Below are 24,868 nucleotides of genomic sequence, written 5' to 3'. Positions count from 1 at the left end.
TATGAGTGGGAATGGGCGGAGTACTGTATTGCACAATTGAATCATTCGGCCGTGCTGCCAAATTACGCCATCTTCGCGTTTTGGGCCAACCAGAGAGTCGATTGTGAGCACCATATAGCGCCAAGGAAGGCCGTTGGTGCCATTTGGACGCCACCTATCTGTGCTTTTAAGGCTCAATAGATGCGTTATTCTTGCGTTGCGTGCCTTGGCGACACTTGGCGCAGGCAACCCAGAGTGCGGAGGCACGTAGCAAGCTCGACCATAGAAGAGAGCCTGGCGAATATCCTCGTGGCCCGATGCGGGCCCGTCAGGCGCCTGTGAAGCAGGTACCGTGCCGGAGCTTGTGTCTGGCGGCGATACAAGTCCCGCAGGGGGCGACAGTGCATTCGGACTTGGAACCCGCGAACGCCACGTCAACGGGTACGGTCGAGGCCGGCCTCGAAGACGATGACTTGCGCTTGCGTGTTTGCTTGTGCCCGGAGTGGTATTGCTTCTCTCGCACCGTGGTTGCCCGGGCGATGCTTGCGGCCGAGTGCTCTTCCGAAAAGATGTCGAGTTCGGCCGGCACCTGCGCAGACGAAGTGCTTGGGCTACATATCTATATAGGAACATTAACATGCAGAAGACAAATGAAATGTTCAATAGCCTTTCAAGGTAACCAGAATTCACGATCGCCTGTCAGACTCTACAGTCTGCGCAGGAATACATTTATCTAGTTCAATTATTCGCAGGGTACCCTGATCATTGGAAAAAGAAAAAAAAAGGTGAAAAATAACTGCAATAACGCTGCGAGCATATTGCCAATAAACATTGAGGTAAACCGAAGCTCGAGAAAAAGTTAAGGGCCGCGCAAATAGCTACTGAACGAAAAATGAGATACACTGACAGCAGCGTAGATGAGATAGCAAACGGGGATTGCCGATATTCTAGTTGCGCCTGTTTGATGCGCCTGCAGATTGATAGACTAAGGAAATGTGTGCCATATGGATGTAAAATATCGTTGGAGGGCCAGGATTTCTTAAAAGTGTTCATACGGCTTGAAATCGGAGCGGAGATTTCTTTTGTTATGGTTTCTGGTTCCAGTTTGAGTAATAAAGCTGGCACTCTCGAGCGAGGTACAGGGATGAGAGAAGGATATAAAGGCTTTGCACGAGAACTCTCATGACACTCAAGTTGTACCCACACGGAGCGCGTTTCCTACGGCTTTTTCAACTCGACTTGCACAAGTCATGCTGTTATTGTGGATGGATTGCGTAGTGTAATGATCTGTGCTTTTATCGACAACCATGCGAAACGTATTTCACACATTTCGGCCAGGATTATACAGCACGGTTATCATGCAACCTATGTAAAACGAACATGCTGACGCGAGGCGGTACGACGCCGAAGGTACGTTAAGAATGCGCTGCTTTATGCAATAGTTCCGTCACTCACCTTGGGCGATTCAACCACTGGCCGCAATCGCGTCGAGTGCATAGACGCGTGCGAGGCGCGACGCATCAATACTTCCTTCCGCAGCTTCTGGAGAGTCGAATCATCGAGATCGTGGGTGTCAGAGGTCGGGTCGCGGTCTACAATTGCCACTGTGTGGCTCTTGGCACCCAGCTGGGAGGCTTGCGGTGCTGATGCTTCCGCCTGGCTTGGCTTCTGCTGTGAGAACGTCGGAGTGTGTGTTATCCTTAAATCCCAAGAGAGTGTCCTTCAGAGGACATTGCTTCATGCATTATCACCCACTTGTAAATCAGCTGCGAAAGTATTTGATATGGTTTGTTGCGGTAGCTCAATTTCTGTGACGTTATGTTGCTGAGATCGAGATCGCGGGTTCAATCCCGGCGACGGCCCGACCGCATTTGGATTGCCGCTATATTAAAAATATATATCTGCGTTTAGAGTGATGTGTGGCGTGTAGAGAACCCTAAGTGGTTAAAGTTATTCCAGAGTCATTCTCTGCGGTGTCACATAGCCCCAGATTCGGTTTGGGACGTTGACACCCATAAATCAATCATGAACCATTTATGTATTATAAATCCAGGTTTCCTTAGCAGTGCTTCCATTAGCAGGGGAATCACACGTTAAATAAGCACCTGAGCATGGAAATTACGCAAAGTATGTTATAGACTACAAGTTACTTAGGTAAAGTGCCGCCACCGTGTTTTTGCGTACAGGAAAATGCTGTGAAGTGTTTGTCTTCGCATCTCTCCGAGAGTATGTCTGGACACTTTCCCCACCAGTTTGAATCGTCATATTTCAGTTGCTTCCTTTACTCGTTACGTGTGAGCACGCACTAATTCAAGGTGCATCATTGACAAAAAAAAATTTAGTTGCCGTAGAGGGTCACTCTAAGGAATGCTTTATTACGTCAAGCCATTCACGAAGGAACCCAAACCTTCTATGCGCCGACACGCCCGTGTTTCCACGCCGCCGTTCAGTGAACTTTCATAGCGGCGGCATCCAAATTCCGTGTGGCTAGTATTATGGGAAATTCAGTGACGGCACTAGTGAAAACACGTTGCTAGCTTCCAGTGAAAACATGGTAATAGGCTCCATCATGTACAATGTCTTATTTGTGACTGGAAATTGTCGATGCTTCCTCGATAGCTGATACTTTCCCCTTCATACCGATGTGGTAGCAGCGTTTTCTAGACTGTCGTCCACCCCCCGCGTGACGCTCAGGCTCAAGGAAGAAAGTGTAGTGCCTAGCGTTACATAAATTGCTAGATCACTGGTGTAACGTGTGATTCCAAGCAAGTGATTTGCTCTATTCATCGCGGTAGGTTTAATTTGTGGAGATATTGTGCAGCTCCTCCAGTCATAAGTATCTCTGTTATTGACCTTTCTTTATATATATTGTAAAGATGAAGAGATGCACTTGGGCTCGGGCGCTCGTACACCGAGCGCTAGGGGGCGAAAGAGGAGAGGAGAAGGACGATGCAGATAGAACAGCTGGCCCAGGAACGCGTGCTGTCTGTGCGTCTCTGTTCCTTTACAATGGCGCAGTCTACAATGAACCTGCCTTAAGGCGTTGCCGCCTTAAGTGTACCTCGCACGGTTCTTCGGCGTGCCGGGTCTCTCCTTCCCAAGAACGCCGTTCACGCTTCTTCAGGTATGGAGCCCGTCACCCTACCACCATTTAAAGCACTCACTGCACCGCCCAGGGACGGCGTCCAAGCCGCCTCGGCGGCTCTAGGACAGGGATCTACCGATGCCCTCGTCCACGCCATCGCCAAGCTGGCACAACAGCTCCAGGGCATGACGACCACCTTCGCATCCGTCAGCGGTTGCGGCCTGCCTGGAAGCGCCGTCCACGCTTCCCTGCAGCCGGCTTTCATGGAAATCCTAGCGTTCCGCGGCTTTCAAGACGACGTCGTCCTTTGGCTTGAAACTATCAATACCGTGGTTGATCGTCATGCCTGGCCTGAACACACAAGATGGCTGATTGCAGCAAAACGCCTTTGTGGTGCCGCCAAGGCATGGGAAAAGTACGAAGGCATCCGGCAGCGGTCCTGGTCTGAATGGAGTGCAACTCTGATCGCTGCTTTCGGACCAGTCACGTATGCCTGCGACGAGCCCGGTAAGGACTGCTCTGCGACCGGAGCTCCTGAGGAGCACCACCTTGACGCGGCAGTAATGACCAGCAACGCCGTGACAGAGAGGTCCGCCTCAGACTCTCCGCGAAGCATGCAGTTGCCTCTACTGGTCTCTAACTCTGTGTCGGTCACTGACATCACACATCAGGCCAAGACCACTTGCCATCCACAGCAGTCGATGACGCGGCCTCCAAGCTCGCCGTCGGATGTGCACATCAAGGCGCTGTCTCACCGGGTGACGCCGTCGGCTCCATGCAAATTAGTGGGAAATGCCGGGCACACCAGTGCTTCCACTACTATCCCGCTTCCGCTAGATCCACCTAGTATCCCGGCCTCAAACTTGGACAGCTCAACTGCACACAACGTGGCATCGAGCACCGGTGATCCTAAGAACGGCGCACTTCTGGACCGGTCGGACCCACACCTCCGGACTTCACAACAGTCATGGGCCGAATGCGGAGACATTCATGCCTCGCCTAGCGAGGTCTCGCTGACGGGAGCCAGGCAGACCAACATGGCTGGGATCACCATTACTGAAGACCGGAGCGCATCCAAGGTCATCATCATTAATGACCTTCCCATGCGGCCCAGATCTTCATATAGTGTGCATTCCGCAATGCAGATCGAGGGCCAGTTATCTCTTGCAGAGGGCATGAACATTGACCAGGAAGGCAGGGTAGCACTCGGCGTCCGTACAAGATCTCCCGGTTCGAGCACCTTGAGGAGCCTTGTTCCGTCAGTGGCAATTCTGAAAAAGCGCAAGTTGCGTCCCATACGAGCACGGATGCTCACCACCTCATTGAAGAAGCCGCGTCGTAGACCACACCGATCCATTGCTACCGAACGAGATCAATGGGACCATCCGGGTTCAGTGCTACAAACTGTGGTTTGGCGTCAAGAACTTCCTGCCTTATTTTTTCAAGAGCGACGGGCTAATCGTCTCTGAGACTAGCGACCAGAGCACAGCACTCAGTGCCGGCCGCCAGAGAAGCTGGTAGTGCATGCACTGGATGGCTCAATGACGATTTCCCACTCTTGTCGACCATGCTTCTCACCACCCGCGCGCCCTGACAGCCGCCGGAACCATCTTCGGCAGCGTGTAAAGTCACAGCATGGCAAGCCGCAGCGTGGGCAAGTGTAAGGTATATCATGAAGACAAAGAGTCGCTCGGACTACCTCCATGTTAACTCGCGGTTTGCAAGCCATGCCGGAAACTTGTGGCGTGGCCGAGTATAAAGATGAAGAGATGCACTTGGGCTCGGGCGCTCGGACACCGAGCACTAGGGGGCGAACGAGGAGGAGGAGAAGGACGAAGCAGATAATAAAACAGCTGGCCCAGGAACGCGTGCTGTCTGTGTGTCTCTGTTCCTTTACTATATATATATATATATATATATATATATATATATATATATATTATCATCTCGCTCAAAGGGTCATCTATCAGTGAACATTCAATGTTTGCTTTAAGCACTATTGAGGAGGCAATACGTACGATACAAAACAGGATGGGCGTGCAGAAATCACCTGTCTCAGTGACAACCTGGACCTTCAGCAGAAACCTCGTTTTTTTCCAAGCCCTCCTGTTTTTCATACTTACTTCCTCCGCATCCCATTTCCCCGCCCTTTATTGACAGAATACACTTGTTACCCATCTTCGACCGGGGATGTTCAAGTACACGCACGGCAGAGAGACAGTGGGGGTGACAGGGTCCCCATCTCTTTCTCTTCTACAATCCTACTATTACTACGTAAATTCTTTATGTATTCCATGATCGAATATTGAATGCATCAATGAACGAATGAATGAATGAATCGACCAATTAATAAAAACGCACAGCACCTTCCCTTTGCGCCTCCGGTCTACAGAACGTATTTCCCGAGAGCCGTCGATACAGAATGCTGTTGGCTTAGACGTCAAGAAAATAAGGGAATGTTTTGAATATCGAAGTTATGCGTGTCTTTCGAGTGCGGCATCATTATATTTGCCGCTGCATCTTTACGTTGCCACTGGCCATAAATCTTTTGGTAAAGTTTCGTTGCTGTGCTGTTGAGGCAGGGGTGGCATGAGGAACACGAGGTTGTCGCTACATCCGCCGCTGCGCGTTAGAATTGGTTAACCAGCACGGGCGAATTAAAGCCTTCCTCGTTGTGACTCCTTACCGGTGATGCTGGCGACGTCGTATCGCTGGTGGGCTCTTGCGTGACACCTTCAGGTGGCGCTGTCGGTGCAACTGCGCCTGCGCCCCTGGTCGCAATGGCAGTGTCCGGCTGCGCCCCACCTGGTTTAGATCGCTTAGGCTGCTTGCTCTTGTGCTTTGAGGAACCTGCGCCAGGAGCATGCCAGACCCAAGATTGTCATTGTCTTTGGTAACCGCACATGTATCGTTAATGACGCGCTAGCATTGGAAGTGTCAAAGTGCAAAAAAGTGTATGTAACGTAAGGGATGTCGGTCACGCGGTAGAGGTAAAGCTTGGATGGGTAAACTTAAAAGAGCGGGTATGTATGTATGTATGTATGTGTGTGTGTGTGTGTGTGTGTGTGTATGTTGTATGTAGTGTATGTATGTGTGTGTGTGTGTGTGTGTATGTGTGTATGTAGTGTATGTATGTATGTAGTATGTGTGTGTGTGTGTGTGTGTGTGTGTGTGTGTGTGTGTGTGTGTGTGTGTGTGTGTGTGTGTGTGTGTGTGTGTGTGTGTGTGTGTGTGTGTGTGGGTGTGTGTGTGTGTGTGTGTGTGTGTGTGTGTGTGTGTGGTATGTATGTATGTTTATGTATGTATGTATGTATATGTATGTATGTATGTATGTAGTATGTATGTATGTATGTATGTATGTATGTATGTAGTATGTATGTATGTATGTATGTATGTATGTATGTATGTATGTAGTATGTATGTATGTATGTAGTGTATGTATGCATGTATGTATGTATGGCGCAACTGACGGCGGTCTGCTCCGGACTACTGTCAGTAGCACTTGCACTCCTCGAAGAGGCCGGAATTTGTGTCGAGTGAGCTCCTGGACAACGTTTTGCCGTGTGGTGAACGCCGTCTAAATCATGGATCAGGGACCTCGAAGACATGCGGCGCAATGCTGACGCACTTTTTGCGCATTTTCCGCTACTTCGCCACTTTTTTTTTTCGTTGAGGAAAGAGATTCACCCGGCGTATTTCACTGAACTATTTAGGAACCGAGGGCGACGTCAGGTCGTTCTGCGTGGTTTATACGGGTTCATGCACACTCGGCTTGTGGGTGCATGATATTGAATGTAGTGATGATTGTATGAACTTACACGCCCTTGCCGACTATTATAGTCCCTAAATATATATTACTGCCTCTTATCAATTTGGTGCAGGGCAGCGAAAGCTGAGAAGATCAATGGCGTACCAGCGAAGCGTCACGGAAGGATTGGGAGCGTACATTGGGCGAGTCCTTCTCGGAGCCGGCACGCACAGCCGGAAATCGTTACTGATTGGCTGGATAGGAAAGTTAGCATTGGCTGTATTGCACAGAAATGGTGATATTGAGCATGCGTTTTCTTGGAGAAATGCCTTCTACAGGTTTAGGCCCGGAAGTGTAAACGTTTACTGGCATATGAGCGACACGCTTTGTGTATATAAATAGATTACTTAGTCTTTGGGAGTGGATAATGCTCACGGATCAGGCAACGGCAGCCTGCAGCTAAAATTTAATCATGAAATATTGCCTTGCAAGACGCATTTAAATATCCCTGTCCGCTTTGATTAGAAAAGGGAGGCTTGAGGTCAATTATTCAGTCAATGAATAAGTTAGTAAATAAATGAATAGATATGAATCGTAGATACTGTGGGACTCTCAATGACCATATTAGTCGATACAAGGAGCTCAAGGTAACATGAAAGCTAAAATGAAAAACAATCGAAGACGCACAATGCGCTGCAAATTTTGAGCTAACCAGAAAAAAAAATACTACCGGAGTCGGGTATCGGGGGTGGAAGCTGGTCAGGCTTCTTGGACTTCTTCTTGAGCGGCTCGCCTTTGGGCTGCTTTTCCTTGTTTTGTTCCAAGGATTCCGGGATACCAGGTGATCCCTCGCGATTTTTGCTACCGTGACCTTGTGCCTCTGCTTCGGCCCCTTCCTTGTCTGCCACTGTCTTGTCTTCGGGTTTGTCCGCTTGCTTGTCCTGTTTCTTGTCGGTTGTCTTGCCCGTTGGGTTGTCCGTTGGTTTCTCGGTTGACGCCGATTTTTCACGCAGAGAAACCTGGTAGTGCGAAACGATCAAGGTTCGCTACATAAATCGTGTACTTGATTGCCTATGTCCTCGTTCGGCACAATACAAACCACGATCTATGATCATAATCGCAGCGCATGGTCCACAATGACTATAAATAGTGAATAAGGTGCATTATAGAGGATAGTATGACGTGAAGTATACCTAAAGCATAGAGATGATACACGACGTGCGAGCGAATTGAAGCTAACTGGAAGAAAACGGGCGAATAAACGCATATTTTTTGCTGGTCAGTCGGCCGTGCGGAACATTACTATGCCGCACGTCAGCACCTAGCCAAGGAATGCGCTGCTTAATTTTATACTTTGCAGTATCATGCATCTTAGCTTAAGTGCGTCCCTATGCTCACAAACAACTGTGCGCTACCTCTTATGATAGATGCACCTCCAACTGCAACAGTTATGAGCCCGTGGTGTTACAAAAAAGCTACAGAAATTGTGCGAGTTGTCTACTAATGCGTAAGCATTGTTTGGCTCGGCTGTGACTTCTATTTTGCTTACTGTTGTTTACTTGCTTTTCCTAGCTTATGTGCGTCTGCCCATGGCCTCTCCTATGGCAAGGAATGCTTAGGCTTTAGTAGGCAATTCTCAGATTTTCTCGTCGCATCAGGCCCCTTCAAAGAGATGGTACCAATTGAGCCGGAACTCCGGGCCCGAGCGCGCTTTGACGGCTATAGACGTTTTGACGAGGGCGCTTCCCACGGTCTGGCGTGGAGAGTATGTGTCAGTGTTGCCTGTTCGGTCTGGACTGCGAGCTTGCCTTGCGCTTGCCTTGCGGAGTGGTAGCTTTCCCTCGATGTTTCCGTTTATTTTTGTCACGAATGACTTACGCTCGTAAATAATGACATATGCACTCATCAAAAGGCTACAGGCAAGCACTGTGCAGTTTATGGGTGCACAAACAACCAGCGGAAAATAACGATTTTAGGGACTAAGTGTGTCCACAACACAGCACTCCGCGAGACCACTGCCGCGATATGGTATTTCACCCTTCGCCGGTTTCCTGCATCACCTGAGGACTTGGCATTTCAGTCTAATGTGAACCAATGCACACATCAGCAAAATAACGCATTTTGGTAAACTCTTTTCGGCACATTTCCCAATAGGTTGCGAGAATTGTGAGCTCTTCGATGCAATATTTTCTCGTATTCAGTGGCAGAGACTACATTTGTTATTAATTCAAACACGACTTCATTCCAGCGCTTAATACGGAGGTCACACGGCGAAATTTTGATCGTGATGAGCCCGATATGGGTCCAATTTTTGGTCGCGATTGGCTTCTTTGCTCAATCTGCGGAAGGGAGCCAATCGCAGTCGAACTCTCCGATCCAGATCGGTTTCGATCGCTATCAAAAGTGGCCTTGTGACACCGGTATAAGACAAATTGGAACACTCTGCGAGAGAACTAGTCGGTAAATACACTTCGCAACGATCTGGAAAAATCATGTCCTATGGAAGATGTATGCAGACCCCGTGTCCACCAAAACATTGTCTCTGCGTTCACACGCACCCTGCGCGGCCCTGCCAATAAAGGTAATTAACTTCAACAGTGTGGTGCTGCATCGAGCTAACCCATCTTTGAGCGTTGTCTATGTGCTTGGGCAGCAAGAGAATGCCAAAACTAACGTGTCAACCTCATCAGCGCGGCCTAGCGCCAGTGCTAGAGTTCGGGAACCGTAATGCGCTAACTGTGCGTGGCGTAGAAACGCGCTATGTGAGCCCGCGCAAGTAAGAACGTAAAAACGGTATAGGCATATATATTTATTCGACAATTGTTAAGACTCGACATTACTTTATTATGAACATAGCACAGTGAGACGGTGTAAGGGAAACAAGAGAAAGAGCAGAGATGGCCCTAACGCTGCATTATTAGTGTCTTATTTCGCTTCAGAGATAGCGCACACGCACAGTTCTTGCCGTACGCGATATCTTCAATACAAACTTCGTGCACGATCGACGTTAAGGTTCACCGTGAGCGAAGCTTGTTCCAAATTCAGAAATTAGAAAGAAAAGCCATTCCATGTAAACAAACGTAAAAAATAGGTAAACAAATATATTTAAAACAAGTCCTGTTATAATCCCTATTGGGATTGACAGTATGTATAAATAAATAAATACTAAATACTAAAAATAAAAATCTAGCACCTGGGCTGTATCAGTTGCGCTGGCATCTGTGATCACTGTCGCGCGTCGGTTCGCTGCAGGTACCTCGTTGCTCGATCACCACGCTTATGCTTTGGCATTTGGTTTTAAGCAGCCTGCACCGCACCAGATCCAATAAATTTTGCATGATTGAGCTGTTAAGTTGCGTCGGAAGCGTATGGAGTTACCACCGCATATCTACCAACCACTACTACGCGTCGTCGAGCCGCCGGCGCCTGGTTCTAAGCATTGCCCGACAGCTACGTACGCGTCTGCTTTCGCTAAATGAGGCAACCCTCAACCGCGAAACGTAATGGTGATAAAATTCAATGGACGATACGGTCACATATGCTCAGCCATAACAATGAAATATACTGCTGATTAGCACGCCAGGTCTCGACGAAGCAGACGCGGCTGCCACCGCTACCGACGACGAAACACCACATCCACTGGCTGGGCTTGCTGCTTGCCATGGCACACTACACTGAGCGCTCACGCGAGCACGTGAAACATGTAACAAGTCAAGCGGCACAAGACAAGCGAAGCGGAAGAAAACAATCGAAATGCGCGGCGAAGATCACAGCAACCGAAGTGCGGCCGGCCTGCTCTCGCAAGGCTCACAGCCCAAAATGGCGGCATAACATATTCTGACGCTAGACGTCGCCCGTGTCTGCCAATGGCGCTGCTCAAACGTCGGTTTGTGAAAAGGTCTATAGCTGCTCTCCCCTCACCTCATTTGCTACAGCTACAGCTGCCGCTGTAGCAAATTATGTGAGAGAGAGTGCCCAAGCTCTCGCCTGCGTTCGAGCTAGGCCTCGGTAAGGCCTAATGAAAACGCGCCAGGCATCTCAACGCGCTCGCTTGCTTGCGAGGAGTTCATAACTTGAAGGATGTTCAGCAGTGGTCAAACAGGACAATGCGCCACCCTGAAACTCTAAGTTCGCCCACACCCTTATTTAAAGGTGGCACACCCGACAATTTAAGTAGATACACACCCAAATTTCAAGTTGGTACAACCCCACAATTTAGTTGTGCCAACCCCGAATTTCAAGTTGGTCCACCCACATACTCCACTTGGGCCACCCCCACCACCAAATTTCAAGTTAACCCACCCGAAAAGTTAAGTTGTCCCACGTGGAAATTTCAAGTAGGCACACTTGCAAATTTCAAGATGGCCCGCCTCAAGCTTTCAGTTGGACCAACCCGAAATTTCAGTTTGTCCACCCCCACCCAGCAATTTAAAGTTGGCCCGCCCCAATATCTTAAGTTGGGCCAACCCCACATTTTAGTTGGACTAACCCTAAATTTCAATGGCCCACCCCTAAATAAAGTTGGCCCACCCCGACGTTTCAGTTGACCAACCTTCAAATTTCAAGTTCACCCAAGCCCAATTTTATTAGTTGGCCCACTCCTACTTAATCTTCCCTGTGCATTTTCTATGGAGCCTTATGTATCTTATGGGTATTCTCTTTATGTAATTTTTGGGGTGTTTGAATTGGTCCTTATCGTTATATGGCTACCAATACCTACATTTACACTAATGAATAAATGTTTTAACTTCGCAAATTACGCATTTTTGAGAACATCCCGTTAAACGTTTCACGTGATGGGGCTGGGTTACTCACCAAAGAATGCTTTACGCATTAAAAAAGTTGAAGCCGGCACACTCTTTCTCAAATTGAAACATGGAATGGTATCTGGATAGCACAGCAAAACAGACACAAGAAGAAACAATAGACGGAGTCAAGCGCTTGTCTACGTGGGTCCTTTCTTCTTGTATCCGTGTTTTGCTGCACAATCCAGATGCCATTCTACAATGAGCGACAAACAAGCCCATATCGACACCCTCGATGAAAGGTGGAGTTGATACTTTTTTGGGGTGTTTGAATTGTTCCTTATCGTTATATGGCTACCAACGTGTACATTTACACTAATACAATGATTAATTGTTTTACCTTCGCAAATTACGCATTTTTGTAGAGATGCACACCGTTAAAATATTAACATAGTTTGGTATTAGAATTTACGGCCTGGACGTCGTTTTGGGGAGTTTCACTGATTATGCGGTCACAACGTATTCAGGGAATTCATCGATTTTTCAAATTCTGTGGGCCGTAAAAATTTACCGTTGACTGTGCATTGCTATATATTCAACATTTCACGGGAGTTTGCTAGCCCGAAAGTAGTATGAGTCTGCAACATGCATCTCCAGAGGGTGCTATGAACTCACTGCGGGTGTTTCCTTCGACTTCTTGTCCAGTTCCTCGGATGCCTGCTTGGTGACACCGACGCCAGTGATGCTAGGGTACTCGTTCCGTTTGTTACACGGGCCCAATATGGTTGCCGTCGTCTCTGGAGTCCTGGTGCCTGGCGTGGCTATCCTCGATGGCTCGACGTTCCTGGGGTGCTCACGGTTGTACTTGCGCATCAACAGCCAAATGAGGAGCGCCAGGAGTACGGAGCCGATGGCCACCAGCGCCATGGCTATTGTGTCGCCGAACAACCCCGTCATGGTGCAGCTGCGAGCGAGTACTAGGAGACGCGATGCTTGAACGCCGAATGGGGGCAAACACAGCGAGACGAGGGATCCAGGGTCTTCTGATTGTCCAAACGTCTTGTTGGATCGTGGTCCCTTGATGACACTCTCCGATCCTGGTCTCGCTAGAATTCGGACCGAGTATACGAGCGAAGCCTCGAGAGACCGTTCTTGCGCCACTGCTGGGCCCTATCTATTGAATCAACACAGCAGACAGCAGTCAAACTCACGCGATGTGGTCGCGCGGCCGTAGCTCGCCTTCTTCTTTTAACACGACAGCTTGGGCCCCGTGGCGCGGAAAATCCGGCGTCGGCTGCGGCGTCGGGGTTAAGCATCGTCGTACGGCGGAAATACTCATGCCGAACCACATCATCCCGAACCACCCCGACCACACAGGCCCTCCGCGTCACGCAAGGCGTTAGTGAACAGAAATTGAATTTCTCAACGTAAAATCGTCAGAAAAATCGTAAAGTACGACTCAACCACAACCTACGGGCGTGATAGCGTCGGACTGTAATTTGAATTTACGAAAAAAAAAGCCTGATAAGCAGCCAGGGATCTTTCAATGCTGTCGCGTTCCACTCTTAAAGGCGAAGCTGAAGCGTCCTCCAATTCTGATGGTGTTTGGCTGTAGTTTGGTTCTCGGCAACATTTTGTACACGCGCGCGTCTCAGGGAACAGCAAACAATTAATAAAATAATAAAAAAAGGTCCTAGGGCGTTCGCATTTTCATATAAGACGGCTTAAATTGCTCCTGTAAAAATGTCTCCCCAGCAATGCATTTGTGTTTAAAAGTGAAGTCGAACTTAAGGTGATCAGTGTAAGCTTCGTATTTGTAAGCTGGCTTTCCCACGTTGTGTGTTGCAGTGGAGCCTACTCATAACTAAAAATGTGATGCGAACGGAGCCCGATAACGCTATCGCGTTCCACTCTTAAAGGCGAAGCTTAAGCGTCCTCGAAGTTTTTTTTTCAGCTGCCGTAATCACACGTGGCGTTTTCCGACTAGGCGGAATGATTAGACTAGGCGAATGATGATCCCTGCAGTGCAAGCACCCTGGTTAACACTTTGCCCTGTCATAACAATGCTCCCTTGCAGTTTCACTGTTTACAACTGCATTGGGCATAAGTTCACTTCAGATTTGTGTCTTTGCTATGCACTTAAATTCGTTTATGCAAGACAATTATTGCTTCCTTTTTATATACAAATGTGGAGCGTGGGGCATTTGCACTCGCAAGGAACTTGACTATTTCCGAAGTAATTTTGAACCGAAAGCGAAATAATATTCATTTTAAAGGGATCCACACCTGGACTTGTTGACTCGTCGTGGTGGTGTACTGGCTCTGGTGCTGCGTGGCTAAACCAGAGGTGGCCGAATCGTATCCCGGCCGCGGCGCTGCATTTCGATGGGAGCGAAATGGAAGAACACCTGTGTACCGTACACTGGGTGCAGGTTAAAGAATGCCAGGTGGTCAAAATTAAGCCGGAGTCCTTCCACTACTGCTTGCCTCATAATCATATTGTAGTTTTCGCACGTAAAGCCCCAGAATTTAATTTTCATTCAGCCTGGACCTGTATTTGAATGGACTAGTAGGGGTGGTACTCGCATGTTTTATGAACATTTTCTCGGGATAAATGATGGCGATGATAACTTTGAAGGCAGTGACACGTACGGACTCAGAGGTATTGGCCAAGTGTCGAGCGGATCTGAGAAGACGTCCTCCCAATAACTGCCAGTTTCTTGTTGTTCAGTGTATTTGTTATACAGAAGGAAGAGCAATAATTAGAGGCCCTGCAGCCTGATCTACGCTTTGGCTTCTATTGACGTCTGACATGTAGGTACACTTACACTTAATACGTATCTATTTACATACATCCTGCACGTATTTAGGGACATGCTTTTTTTGCATTTGCGTTGTATACAGAGAGGATTCATGCGATGTTGCGCATGCAACCGGCGAACTTGAAATGCAACACAAAACAGTAAGTGCACTTAAACGTCGCAGCTCCAGTTTGCATTGCATTATAATTTGTGAACGATGGAGTGCTTAAACAAAAAAATGTGTCATAATAAAATTATCTCTTTGGTGGAGAAACCTAAACATTGCATAAGATTAGATGTTGGATAAAATGAAAGGCAATAAAAATTGTACGTATCGCCGTTAGTTGTAAAGCAATTAATTACCCGCTTTACTAAGATTTCAGCATGAGCGTTGAATCCGCATATCTTTAAACCAAGTTTTCTAGCATTACGTGAAATTAAAACCCCTGCTCAGAAAGTTCTGTGCTTCTTGCTGGCAGGCGTATTTGGTTGTGTCTGAAACACGAATGGCGCCTGTTCCATCTCACCATCCCAAATGGGTGGCCTACTTGTGCAAGTTGAAGGTTGGAGTAAGATCATATTAAACAGAGAATCTTAATCTGTTTTGTGAGCAGGAGGAAGCCTATGATTCTGGCTCTTTCAGCTTATCGGGGTGCAGTACCGGCATCCCGCTACCCTGAACGCAGTTATTCAAGCCAGGAGGTGAAAAAGTCACAGCACCAGAGATGGGAACGAATGTAGAGCTAGTAGAAAGGATACTTGTACTTATAAAGCAGCGCTGCAAGTATGATAAGTACAAGTATGATATTACAGCTAGCCCCAACGCAAGCCTTAATTAGTACAAAGGAGGCACAAGGCGATGGTTATGATATGCGGCTGTGGATTATATGCCAAACTGGAATGGAGAAGTTGGTTGTCGATAAAGATGGAAATAAACTATGTGGATTTTTCGCTCAGTCACAATTAGAAAAAAAAATGCATGACGTCAACTTGAGGTTTCTGCAGAAGATTCAGCTCGAGCGAACTGTGACTGCGGGAACAAGCGGTGAAAGCTAAGGGGTGGAGAAAGGAGCGGCTACTTGAAATCGACTTATCCCCTACAGGTGACAATGTTGTCTTCCAATAATTTCGTTGTAACACATTTTTTGCATCTTTAGTGTCATTAAAGAACTAAGCAGCAGGAGGAATAATCGAGCTTTATTGGTATTCTCAGAGACCACATATGTGGATTCCATGGCAAAACTTTCAGAAATATTTCAGGCAAGAAAACGAAATCGAAAATTTCACGTGAAGAGTACTTGGAAACACTCATGCATTTGAAAAATCGCCGCTGATGAAAAGGATGGAAGAAGTGAACGCGCCACATGCATCGATGTCTATGTTAGAACGATTTTCTTAAACACACTTAGCACATGGTCATAAATTTTGCAGCACGAATCCTAATTGGAGTGCTTTAAGATGCAAGCAATGCGTTCTAAACACCGTCATTTTCCTAAAAATTATAATTCGGAGCGTTATATCAGCGTGTGCAATAACAGGCAGTGCTTCAAGTCGGTACTATTCGATATCTACAGCATAGGTTGCTATGGTGTCCCAAGCGTAACGTTAACAAAAATCGCGGAAATAAGGTGAATGTAAAGCGTTCAAATCAGCGGTGTCTCCAAACCAGCTGCTCCATGATGGGACAAAAGGCGACGACATGCATTAACGAATTACAGCCAGTACCGTTTCCATTGGCGTGAATACGTTCCTGCTTTGTTACAGTTTGCTTCAGAAAAAAACGTTGACGTGCATGTGAATGCTTCGTTATGTCGCCAAAGACATGTGGACGTTCACGTTATATAAATACAGTGGAACCTAAACACAACGAACTCGGATAAAGATAATTATATGACAAACAGATAGAAACACTGACCGCAGCTCTCGTAAAATAACTACGTCATACCGATCCTGATTTTGGATATTTCGAAATCAGGGCGTCCAATGCCAACCCAATATTGCCATTAAGGAAAGCTAACTGGAACAGGCCCGTGCCATACCGCGCATTGATAATGCTATTATTAGCAATACAGAGAAATAGGTCAACGCGCAGACAAGATTACTGGCAACGACGTGTACTTTTGTTTAAAATTAACGAATTCTTTCCTTGCTTCTTTTCTCCACCAGAGATAACAAATACTTATATAACAGACATATCAGAAAAGTTCGTGATAGTTTGGTATAGGAGAGTTTGGGTATATTGATTGGCCTGATATACCAACCTTTAGAGAATAAGCGTGTTGTAACAGTGTTCGACTGCAGTGCTTAACCAGGACGGGATATAAAAATGAAACTTGTAAAAATTAGGAAAGATAGGAACTTGATGAGAAGTTATCCGGTTGCTTGGAAAACAAAAAATCATTTTCAAACACTCGTATGCGGGCACTCCCAGCTACAGTGCAAGGAGTTTCTCACATTGAAAAGCTAGTGTAAGTAAACAAGGTTTCTTGGGTATTAACAGCAAGTGAAATGAGCTTCTTTTCTAATGAGCTTAAAGTGCTTTGGTAGACAGATGTGTTTCTTTTTCAGTGGCGTCCATGATTTGCTATATTTATTGCAATGTGATGTTGACAAGCAAACAACTAAGCATTTGTATTTTGTCTTTAAAACTTAAATATTCGCCTCGTTTTATGTTATCTGCAGCTTAGTATGTTTTTACGAGAGTTTTACGGAGGAAGGACCAGCTTCTTTTTTTAAAGACCACCGTACAAAAGTCCGTTAAGCGACCGGAAGGGAGCGGTGTGGATCAGAGAACAAACGGGGATAACCGATATTCTAGTTGACATTAAGCGGAAAAAGTGTAGCTGGGCAGGCCATGTAATGCGTCGGATGTATAGCCGGTGGACCATTAGGGTTACAGAGTGGATACCAAGAGAAAGGAAGTGCAGTCGAGGACGGCAGAAAACTAGGTGGGGTGGTGAAGTTAGGAAATTCGCAGGCGCAAGTTGGAATCAGCTAGCGCAAGACAGGGGTAATTGGAGATCGCAGGGAGAGGCGTTCGTCCTGCAGTGGACATAAATATATGCTGCTGCTGATGATCATCATCATGATGTCTACCAAGGGGCTGTTTTTAACAATATTTAACTCCGGTAAGGCCCAGCGAAACGAGCGAATTCATTTAATTAGTCACTGGTAACCACGCATATGCTATAGCAGAGTTTGTTTTCCTAAAACCCTAGAGGCTACTTCCGTATGTTTACGGTACTTTTGTACAGCGGTCTTAAAAAAAAAATAACCAGGTCCTTCGTCCATAAAACTCTCGTAAAAACTTACTAAGCTGTGCATAACATAAAACGAGGCGAATCTTTAAGTGTCAAAGAAAAGGTACAAATGCTTAGATGTCTGCTTGTGAACATTTATTTGCTGTTTCGTGCCCACAGGTGTACGTCCTCAGGTTGTATTAGGGTGAATAAACTTCCAAATTGAAGTCTTGCAATCACCAGCCACGTTCGATAATTCTGCATACCTGAAAGAAGCACTGGATGCACTCAGAGTTAGAGGGTTGAAGGATTTACGCTTTGAGATATAGAGGTTTTGCAATGACTAAATAATGCGGTCGGGCCGTTTTATTTTCGGAAGATAATCGATCGAGAATAGATTTTCGAAACGCACAAGACAGGGGAGAGTGATGTGGGACCTTCCAAGACGCAAAGAAAGTATGTACATTCCCAGTTTCAAGAGTTGAGTCATCGCTGAGAAGATTGGAATTCGAGGAGTCCGCTGAAACGTTTTTCAAGCAGGACCAGTTCTGATTGTAACTACGGGACCTGGCTTCTGTATGTACATTTCCGGTAGTTCCTTCTTCGCGACTACTGACATGGATAAAGACATTGGGATTGCGAAAATGCCCAAGAAGAGTGTTCAGTAAAATTTAAGGTTGTCAGCAGGAATAATTCTGTATGTTGCCTATCCCAGCGGAAAAGCAACGTGCTTACTCTCTGTAATAGTAGCTTGTTGTAAGGAAGAACGAACGCTGAAGCAAATGGCAACACTCTCACGTGCCACAAAGTTGACTCAGGCTTGCCAGCATTGTATTTACTTCCGAAAATGCCAGAAAGATGCGAGATATTAACACCCTGAGACATTTGGGAGATGCGTAGGACCGGTGGCCCATGTGTAAGATGGATAGTGTTCGGAATGGAAAAAAAAAAAGGACATGAGATACTGCGGTAGGGGCAGTCATCTATGCAGACAACATCGAGGTAGTGTGCACACGCTTCAGGAGGTGGCGGCTATTCTCGAGGTTGGTGTGTGTCGCCCTGCGGCGGACAATCTTGGGCCAAATCCTGTGCTGGGCCTGGCTGAGCCGCTCCGGCCTGCGCCTGTGCCTGCGTTGAACTTGGCGCCGCGTTGGGCCCCGGTGAAGGCGACATTATTGGGGATGCCATGGACGAATGTTCTCTGGAGAAGATGTCCAGCGGTGGTGGGACCTGCGGCCGAAATGCATGTCGCCGTGTTGCGTTAAGCTGCGACATAATACAGGCGTCCTCGTGCTTACGTTGAACAACGCTTTGACTGGGGGCTTGTTGGCATCGGACGTCGTTCTGTTTACTGCGCTATGGTGTTCATGCGCATGACAAAAATAAAACGAACGCGCATGTGTGCACACGTGAGCCGGTTTTGTTTGTTTTTGGCCTTTGTGTTAACAGCATCGCGCAATAAACAAATCACACTTACGGACACGTAAAGGCGATTGCGTTGCAGTTATGCAACTGTAGGTCCGCATGCGAATATGTCAGTATCAGCCACGTATTTAAGAAATGGGTTCTACAATCTGCCCACACTCAAACAGCGTGGCTGCCTCATGCCTCACGTTGGGTCCAGTGTGCAAATTGCAGAAACAATTTCTTATTTCGATCTGTATGGAAAAATTGTGTTACAACCAACTTCACTAGGAAAATTGATTAGGCCTATTCCGTAGACTAGATTTCCTAAAGAGCTCTCTTCCATGCTAAAACAATTTCTTATTTTGATCTGTAGGAAAAATCGTGTTGCAACAACCTTAACCAGGAAAATTGATTAGGCCTATTCCGTAGACTAGATTTCGTGAAGAGCCCTCTTCATTTCTATATAAACCTTGTCTTTTTGTCTCTATAACTGAGAGGTTTAGTTTGTCCGCAAACGTATTAGCGTTTGTGGCAAGCCGATTTGCCGGAAAAGTGTACGGCACTGACAACGCTGGTAGTGACATTGATGACGCCGTGTCTAACCAGAAAGCACGCACAACTAATACTGCAGTGAGCTATATATTTGACTTTCATGCGGATGAAATGACCATAATTATTCACGCGCCATACTTTCGCAATTTTCCTTCGGCGATATCACTTAAGTGGTAGAAACATTCGTTCGAATGCATTGTAGTCGGAAAAATCGTCACAACATGTCACTACCAGCTTTGCTACTGCTATCCGCGACTTGGATAATCCATGAATCCGTAAATGGTATGAACATGGCGTACAAGCTAAAGCTCTGTAATAGTTAAATACGCATGTAGGCAGCATTTCCTTACAAAATTTTATATCTTGGTTCTGAATGTTGAAGTGGCGTCAGCACACTTCGATATGGGCTATTTATGGAAAATGCGCGACAACAATCGAGAAAGCATGGAACGCCATGCATCCATCATCTGTCTATGGATAGTATGTAGACATCTCGGCGATACACCTATAGTCCCCTGTAGATGTGACACCGCGTAACATGTATAGGTCAGCGACACACGCATTCGTTCGATTGCTCTCCGCATCGTATGACGTGAACCGCAGCACCCACTCGAATGTCACTTTTACTAAAATTGTTGCTATTGTACTGTCTTCCGGTATCGCGACAATTTACTATGAAACCGACCGAGCAGGCTTGCCGTATACACCGTGTCAGAAGGCAAAGAAAGCTGCGCTTAGAAAAGAACTTATGCTGGCTTGTTTCAGTCTGGAAATTTAATTTAGGCAACACTTTTTGCTTCATTGAGCGATTCCGTAGAGAACAAAGCTTGCTTACTGACAAAGCCAGCAGCTTTGCGAAATACGAATGGTGGTCGGATGGGGTGTGCGGGTGGTTAGCAAATGAAGCTCTGTTTAAAACACTTTACTCTTGTCAGTCCTCTCCACTCCTCGGCGCCTTCTTCACATTCCATCACCCTCTACACGCCTCTCATCCTGTCAGAGGCTTGAGTATGCGGCAAGAAGACCAACGACCACGAAATTCCCCGAAAAAGGCAAGCGAAACCTGCCACTCTAGTACAGACACAGCGCAAAGCAGCTGCGAACAAATTTATTCAAAGGCATCACGTGACAGTGAAACAAAGCTCAAGGTGAGTGACGTAGTGAACAGACCTTCTGTTTTAGTACTGAAAGAGCAGGTAATGTGCGCGGCGTTGTTTATCTGACGCTAAGGAGGTATTGCTGTGGAAGTTGTAACCGGATGACTTAGTAAAGAACGGGTTCGTGGTCAGGTGGCTCACCTTGGGCTGGCCGTGCACGTAGCGTGTGACGCGGCTGGAGCGCTCCTGGTCCTTGGAAGACTTCGAGGAGGCCGAGGACACGGACCCTTTCCGGATGAGAAGGGCGGGAACCACAGGAGGGGAACCTGGTCCCGCCGCCGACTCGGAGCCCGACGTGGCCTGCAGCATTGAAAATAGACAGAACTGACATAGGCACAAAGCACACGTAGGTATTGCTCGCTCATTAAATAGCGAGCGCCTTGGAATTGACGGCATTGACGTCTTGAGGAAGACCAGAATGTTCAGTGTCTCGTAAGTTCATGTACTACGTGACGCCTACGGCTGAAATGGATGTTCTACGTCTACCGCAATGACCCTGAGTGGCGTTGGTTAACACTCCCAGGCGATGGCTTAATTTATCTGCACCCGTCAACGAGGATGTGTGAAAAGCCGCCATGGTAGCTCAATGGGCATTGCATCGCACGGCTTGAAGGTTCGAATTTCACTGGTGGCAAATTGTCTTCTACTTTCAATTCCAGTTTGAAAATAATTTTATATCGGAACAATAGCGCAAGCTTGAAACAGGGACAGCGGAGGCAGGACTGTCTCATGTTTGCGTAGTCTCAAGTCTCAGGACGGTCCCAAGCTGCTCTTGTGTAATTTTAGAGTTTACTTTATAAAACTTCTCCCCATGGTTATATTGTCTTTGCGTTTTATTTGGCTGTTGCTGACAAGAATTGAGCCCATGGGCTTCCTGATTGCTTTAATCATGGTTAATTAAGGTGTTATTTAGCTGACAGGCAGAACGGGAATGTCGTGTATGCCGTATTTATACACGGTTTGTTTCTTGAAATTGTCTGGCCTTTCTCTGATTGCAGAAACGCAGTTCGTTTGCTCAAGAAAGCAAAGCTTCTAACATTGCGTTAGTGAATGCAGCATAAAACAGAAGAAAATATAGTCTGACATCAAAAGATATGATGTCCGACACAATTGAAGTTGCGCAGGTGTGTGGGTCAGCTGAATTAAATTTTTCACTTCGGCGCAATTGCCTGCTTCAAGAAAGTAAGGATAAAGTAAAAGCAATTATTGTCTATAAAATAACCACTTTAGTCGTATGCGCGTAGACCACGCTTACTCAAAGATGAGCTATGAAGGAATCGGCAAATAAAAAAAAATGGAAGTGCAAACAAAAATTAAATACGTAAACGCTATTTGCACTTGCTACAACGAGAAGAGTTACCACGACGCATTAGTGATGGACCCTACTATGTCTAAAGAGAGGATACATTTGATGCCAAACGCGATTCTCAGTTAATAAAAAAAATTCTACAACATTTGATCGCGCCTTACCAGAGCTTGATGAAATGTGCATTCAATACTTTGCACATTTGGGTCACTTACTGCCCAGTGAATGGGCGGTAAGCGGCCAAATGGGTAGCGCATCGGGAGGCTGTACTGTGGTAACAGGATTCTAAATCAACAATTGGACCAACCTGAGTCATTGAGTATACGGTAATGTGTGACATACGCGCCGCTTTTCATCGTACCTATGTCTCACTAACATGGACACTGTAGACGCGGCAGCGTGTAGGTACCGCTATTCAAAGAAACGCTTTGACGCCGACTTGGAGTACTGGGTATGTGCCACTCGGTCTGTGCTGGTCTCCAACGAATCTCTCTGATGCCAACTTGGGTCACTGCGTATGTGCCAGTAGGTGGGTGCCGTTTTAACAGCTTCGCTGTTTAAGCTCGAGGTTCGGCTACAAAAATCGTTCGCAGAAACTCCGCCGAGCTATGACGTCACTGCGTTGCCTAGCAACCACTTGGCACAGCTGCGCCTGGCCTCGCGGAGCTTCGCAACGGTGTCGTGACGTCACCGCTCCGAAACCGCATCGCTTCTCCTAGCCGCGCCGCACTGCGCCTAGCTCTGACGTCACTATGCGTCGCCTAGCAACCACCTGGCATGTCTGCGCCCGGCCGCGCCACGCTGCACCGCGGCTAGGGTGGCTACCGCGGCTTCCCGTACATCGCCAGGCTTCCGCAGCCGTGTAGGTGGAGAAAAAAAAAGCCATGACGTCACTGCGGGCCGCTTCGTTCGCGGCCTTCGTATAAAGCTCCGTGACGCCGCGACGGCGGCACATTGCCTAGTGTATCTGCGTCGAGCACGTCGTTTGTGCAGTCTAAAAACATGGGTCGGCCGAAGAAGTACGTAACCCCCGAGGAAGAAGATGCTCGCCGGTAAGCCCGTAGCACCGTTGCTCGTGAACGAATGCAACGGCTGCGATCAAACTCGGATTACCGCGCTGGTGAATCTTCGTCAAAGCGACAGCGAAGAGCGGAAGATCCCGAGTACCTCGCCCTTTGCAGGGAACGCTCTTGTCTGAGTGATCGCAAGCGCCGAGAAAGTGATCCTGGCTGCCGTGCCATGCGTGACTTCCAGCGTCAAACCTAGAAGTCCATGGGTGGCGCGAACGGCCGATTTCAGCGAGAGTTCTTGAACGCCGAGTTTGGTCACGGCTGCCGCGTCTGCGATCAGCTGTGGTTTGACGTCAACCTGTCTACTCTGAATTTGGTTCGAGACATTGAGCAGCGCATTATCGCCGTGCAAGTGTTGCGCGAAGAGCATAACATAGCAATAAATAGCAAAACTCGGTAAAATCTTGGCATATATAGCATAGTAATACATAGCCAAAACTTAGGAAAACTTCGCAAAAAACCTTGGTCGACCTCCCGCTACGCTGTTTCTCCAGCCTTGCATCACTAGTGCAAGCTGCCTTCATTTTTTAAATGAGCGTCTTTGACGCCAACTTGGGTAACTATATATATGTGCCACTGAGAATCTGCCGCTTCACAATAACGAAAACGATCCCCTAAATTTCTCCGATGCTGAGTGGAACCGACCCGCGTGACAATTAAGGGTTCCTCAAGAACAGCAGCCCGACGCATTCCCAGGCTGCGGCACAAATGCACTGGGTATGTGCCACTTTTCAATGAACGCCTTTCACGCTAACGCTTTAGCGAGTTACGCCATGATTGCACTGGCTATGTGCCTCTGTTCAATTAACCTCTCGCCAACATGGTACACTGAGTATGTGCAACTGAGTGTGCGGCAAGCGAGAGAACAATTCTCAACGTTCGCAGACACCGCTGCGCCAGTCTCGGAGGCCACGCACGGAATTCTCGGCAGCGCCACCAGATGGACCAGCATGTCTCCAGAAATAAGCGCCTCAGAGATTCCCGGTTGCCGTATGACGCGTTTCTCAGCGTTCGCCATGCGCCGGCGCCGCGCGCATTTCGGAGGCTATGCATGCCTTTCGCGGCGGCGGTTCAAGATGGCGCCCAGTGATCCTAGGGAAGCGCAAAAAGGACTGCCTCATACGAAACTTGTTTCGATGGTGGCAATACGCTGTGTCGCTATGTTTATTGAGTGCTAACGAAACCGTCAACTGCCATCGTGAGGCGAATTCTTCCGTAATTATTTTTGTAATGTGTTTTGTATTTGTGCGCTTTTATGGGCTGCGGTGCATTACATCTGGAATAACCTATAGACTAACTGAAAAGTGTGACAATACAAAATAGCGGTGGCACTGCTGTAAAATTCAGTGTAATGAGACGAAGTTGAGAAACTGTACATGTTTCGGATTTGCCCGAAGGAAACATTAATACACATGGCGAAATTTTCAATACTTGCTTGGCAATAATTACTGTTCCAAAGGAAAAGTACGAAAAATGAAAGTGCCGAAATGGTAGTATACTTCATTGCGCTGACTACGTTGGTTTGTTTGCAGATATGTACGTATATCACACCTTTTGCAATACAGGTGTCAGGTACTTACCGCAGAAGCATTGCCGGAAGCAGGAGCTGCTGGCCGCTTCCCGCTTGAACTGGATGATCCTTTCGAACTGGTGGACCCGTGACGCTTCTTCTTCTTTGACTTGGACTTGCTGCCACGCTTGCTGGTGTCGTCCATGAGCTCTAACTGTGCGCCGGCCAATGTAGGATACCTGGAGCACGATAACAGCAAACCCTACCAT

At 47.3% G+C, this 24,868-nt stretch overlaps 1 protein-coding gene across 1 annotated transcript; it reads right to left on the bottom strand.

Annotated features, from left to right (window-relative positions):
• Positions 1–208: 208 nt before the first annotated feature.
• Positions 209–24,868, bottom strand: LOC119452711 (uncharacterized). The gene is made up of 5 exons (XM_049667136.1): positions 24,670–24,868; positions 20,855–21,013; positions 5,751–5,914; positions 1,435–1,650; positions 209–568 (listed from the first exon to the last, which is right to left on the bottom strand). Exons 1-5 carry the CDS (start codon positions 24,866–24,868, stop codon positions 308–310), a joined length of 999 nt encoding a protein of 332 aa, XP_049523093.1. The 3' UTR covers positions 209–307.

The sequence above is a fragment of the Dermacentor silvarum genome, chromosome 5 (assembly GCF_013339745.2).
Source record: "Dermacentor silvarum isolate Dsil-2018 chromosome 5, BIME_Dsil_1.4, whole genome shotgun sequence".
NCBI classification, from domain to species: Eukaryota; Metazoa; Arthropoda; class Arachnida; order Ixodida; family Ixodidae; genus Dermacentor; species Dermacentor silvarum.
Note: the sequence above shows the minus strand (reverse complement) of the source record. Positions and strands in the feature narration are given on the sequence as shown.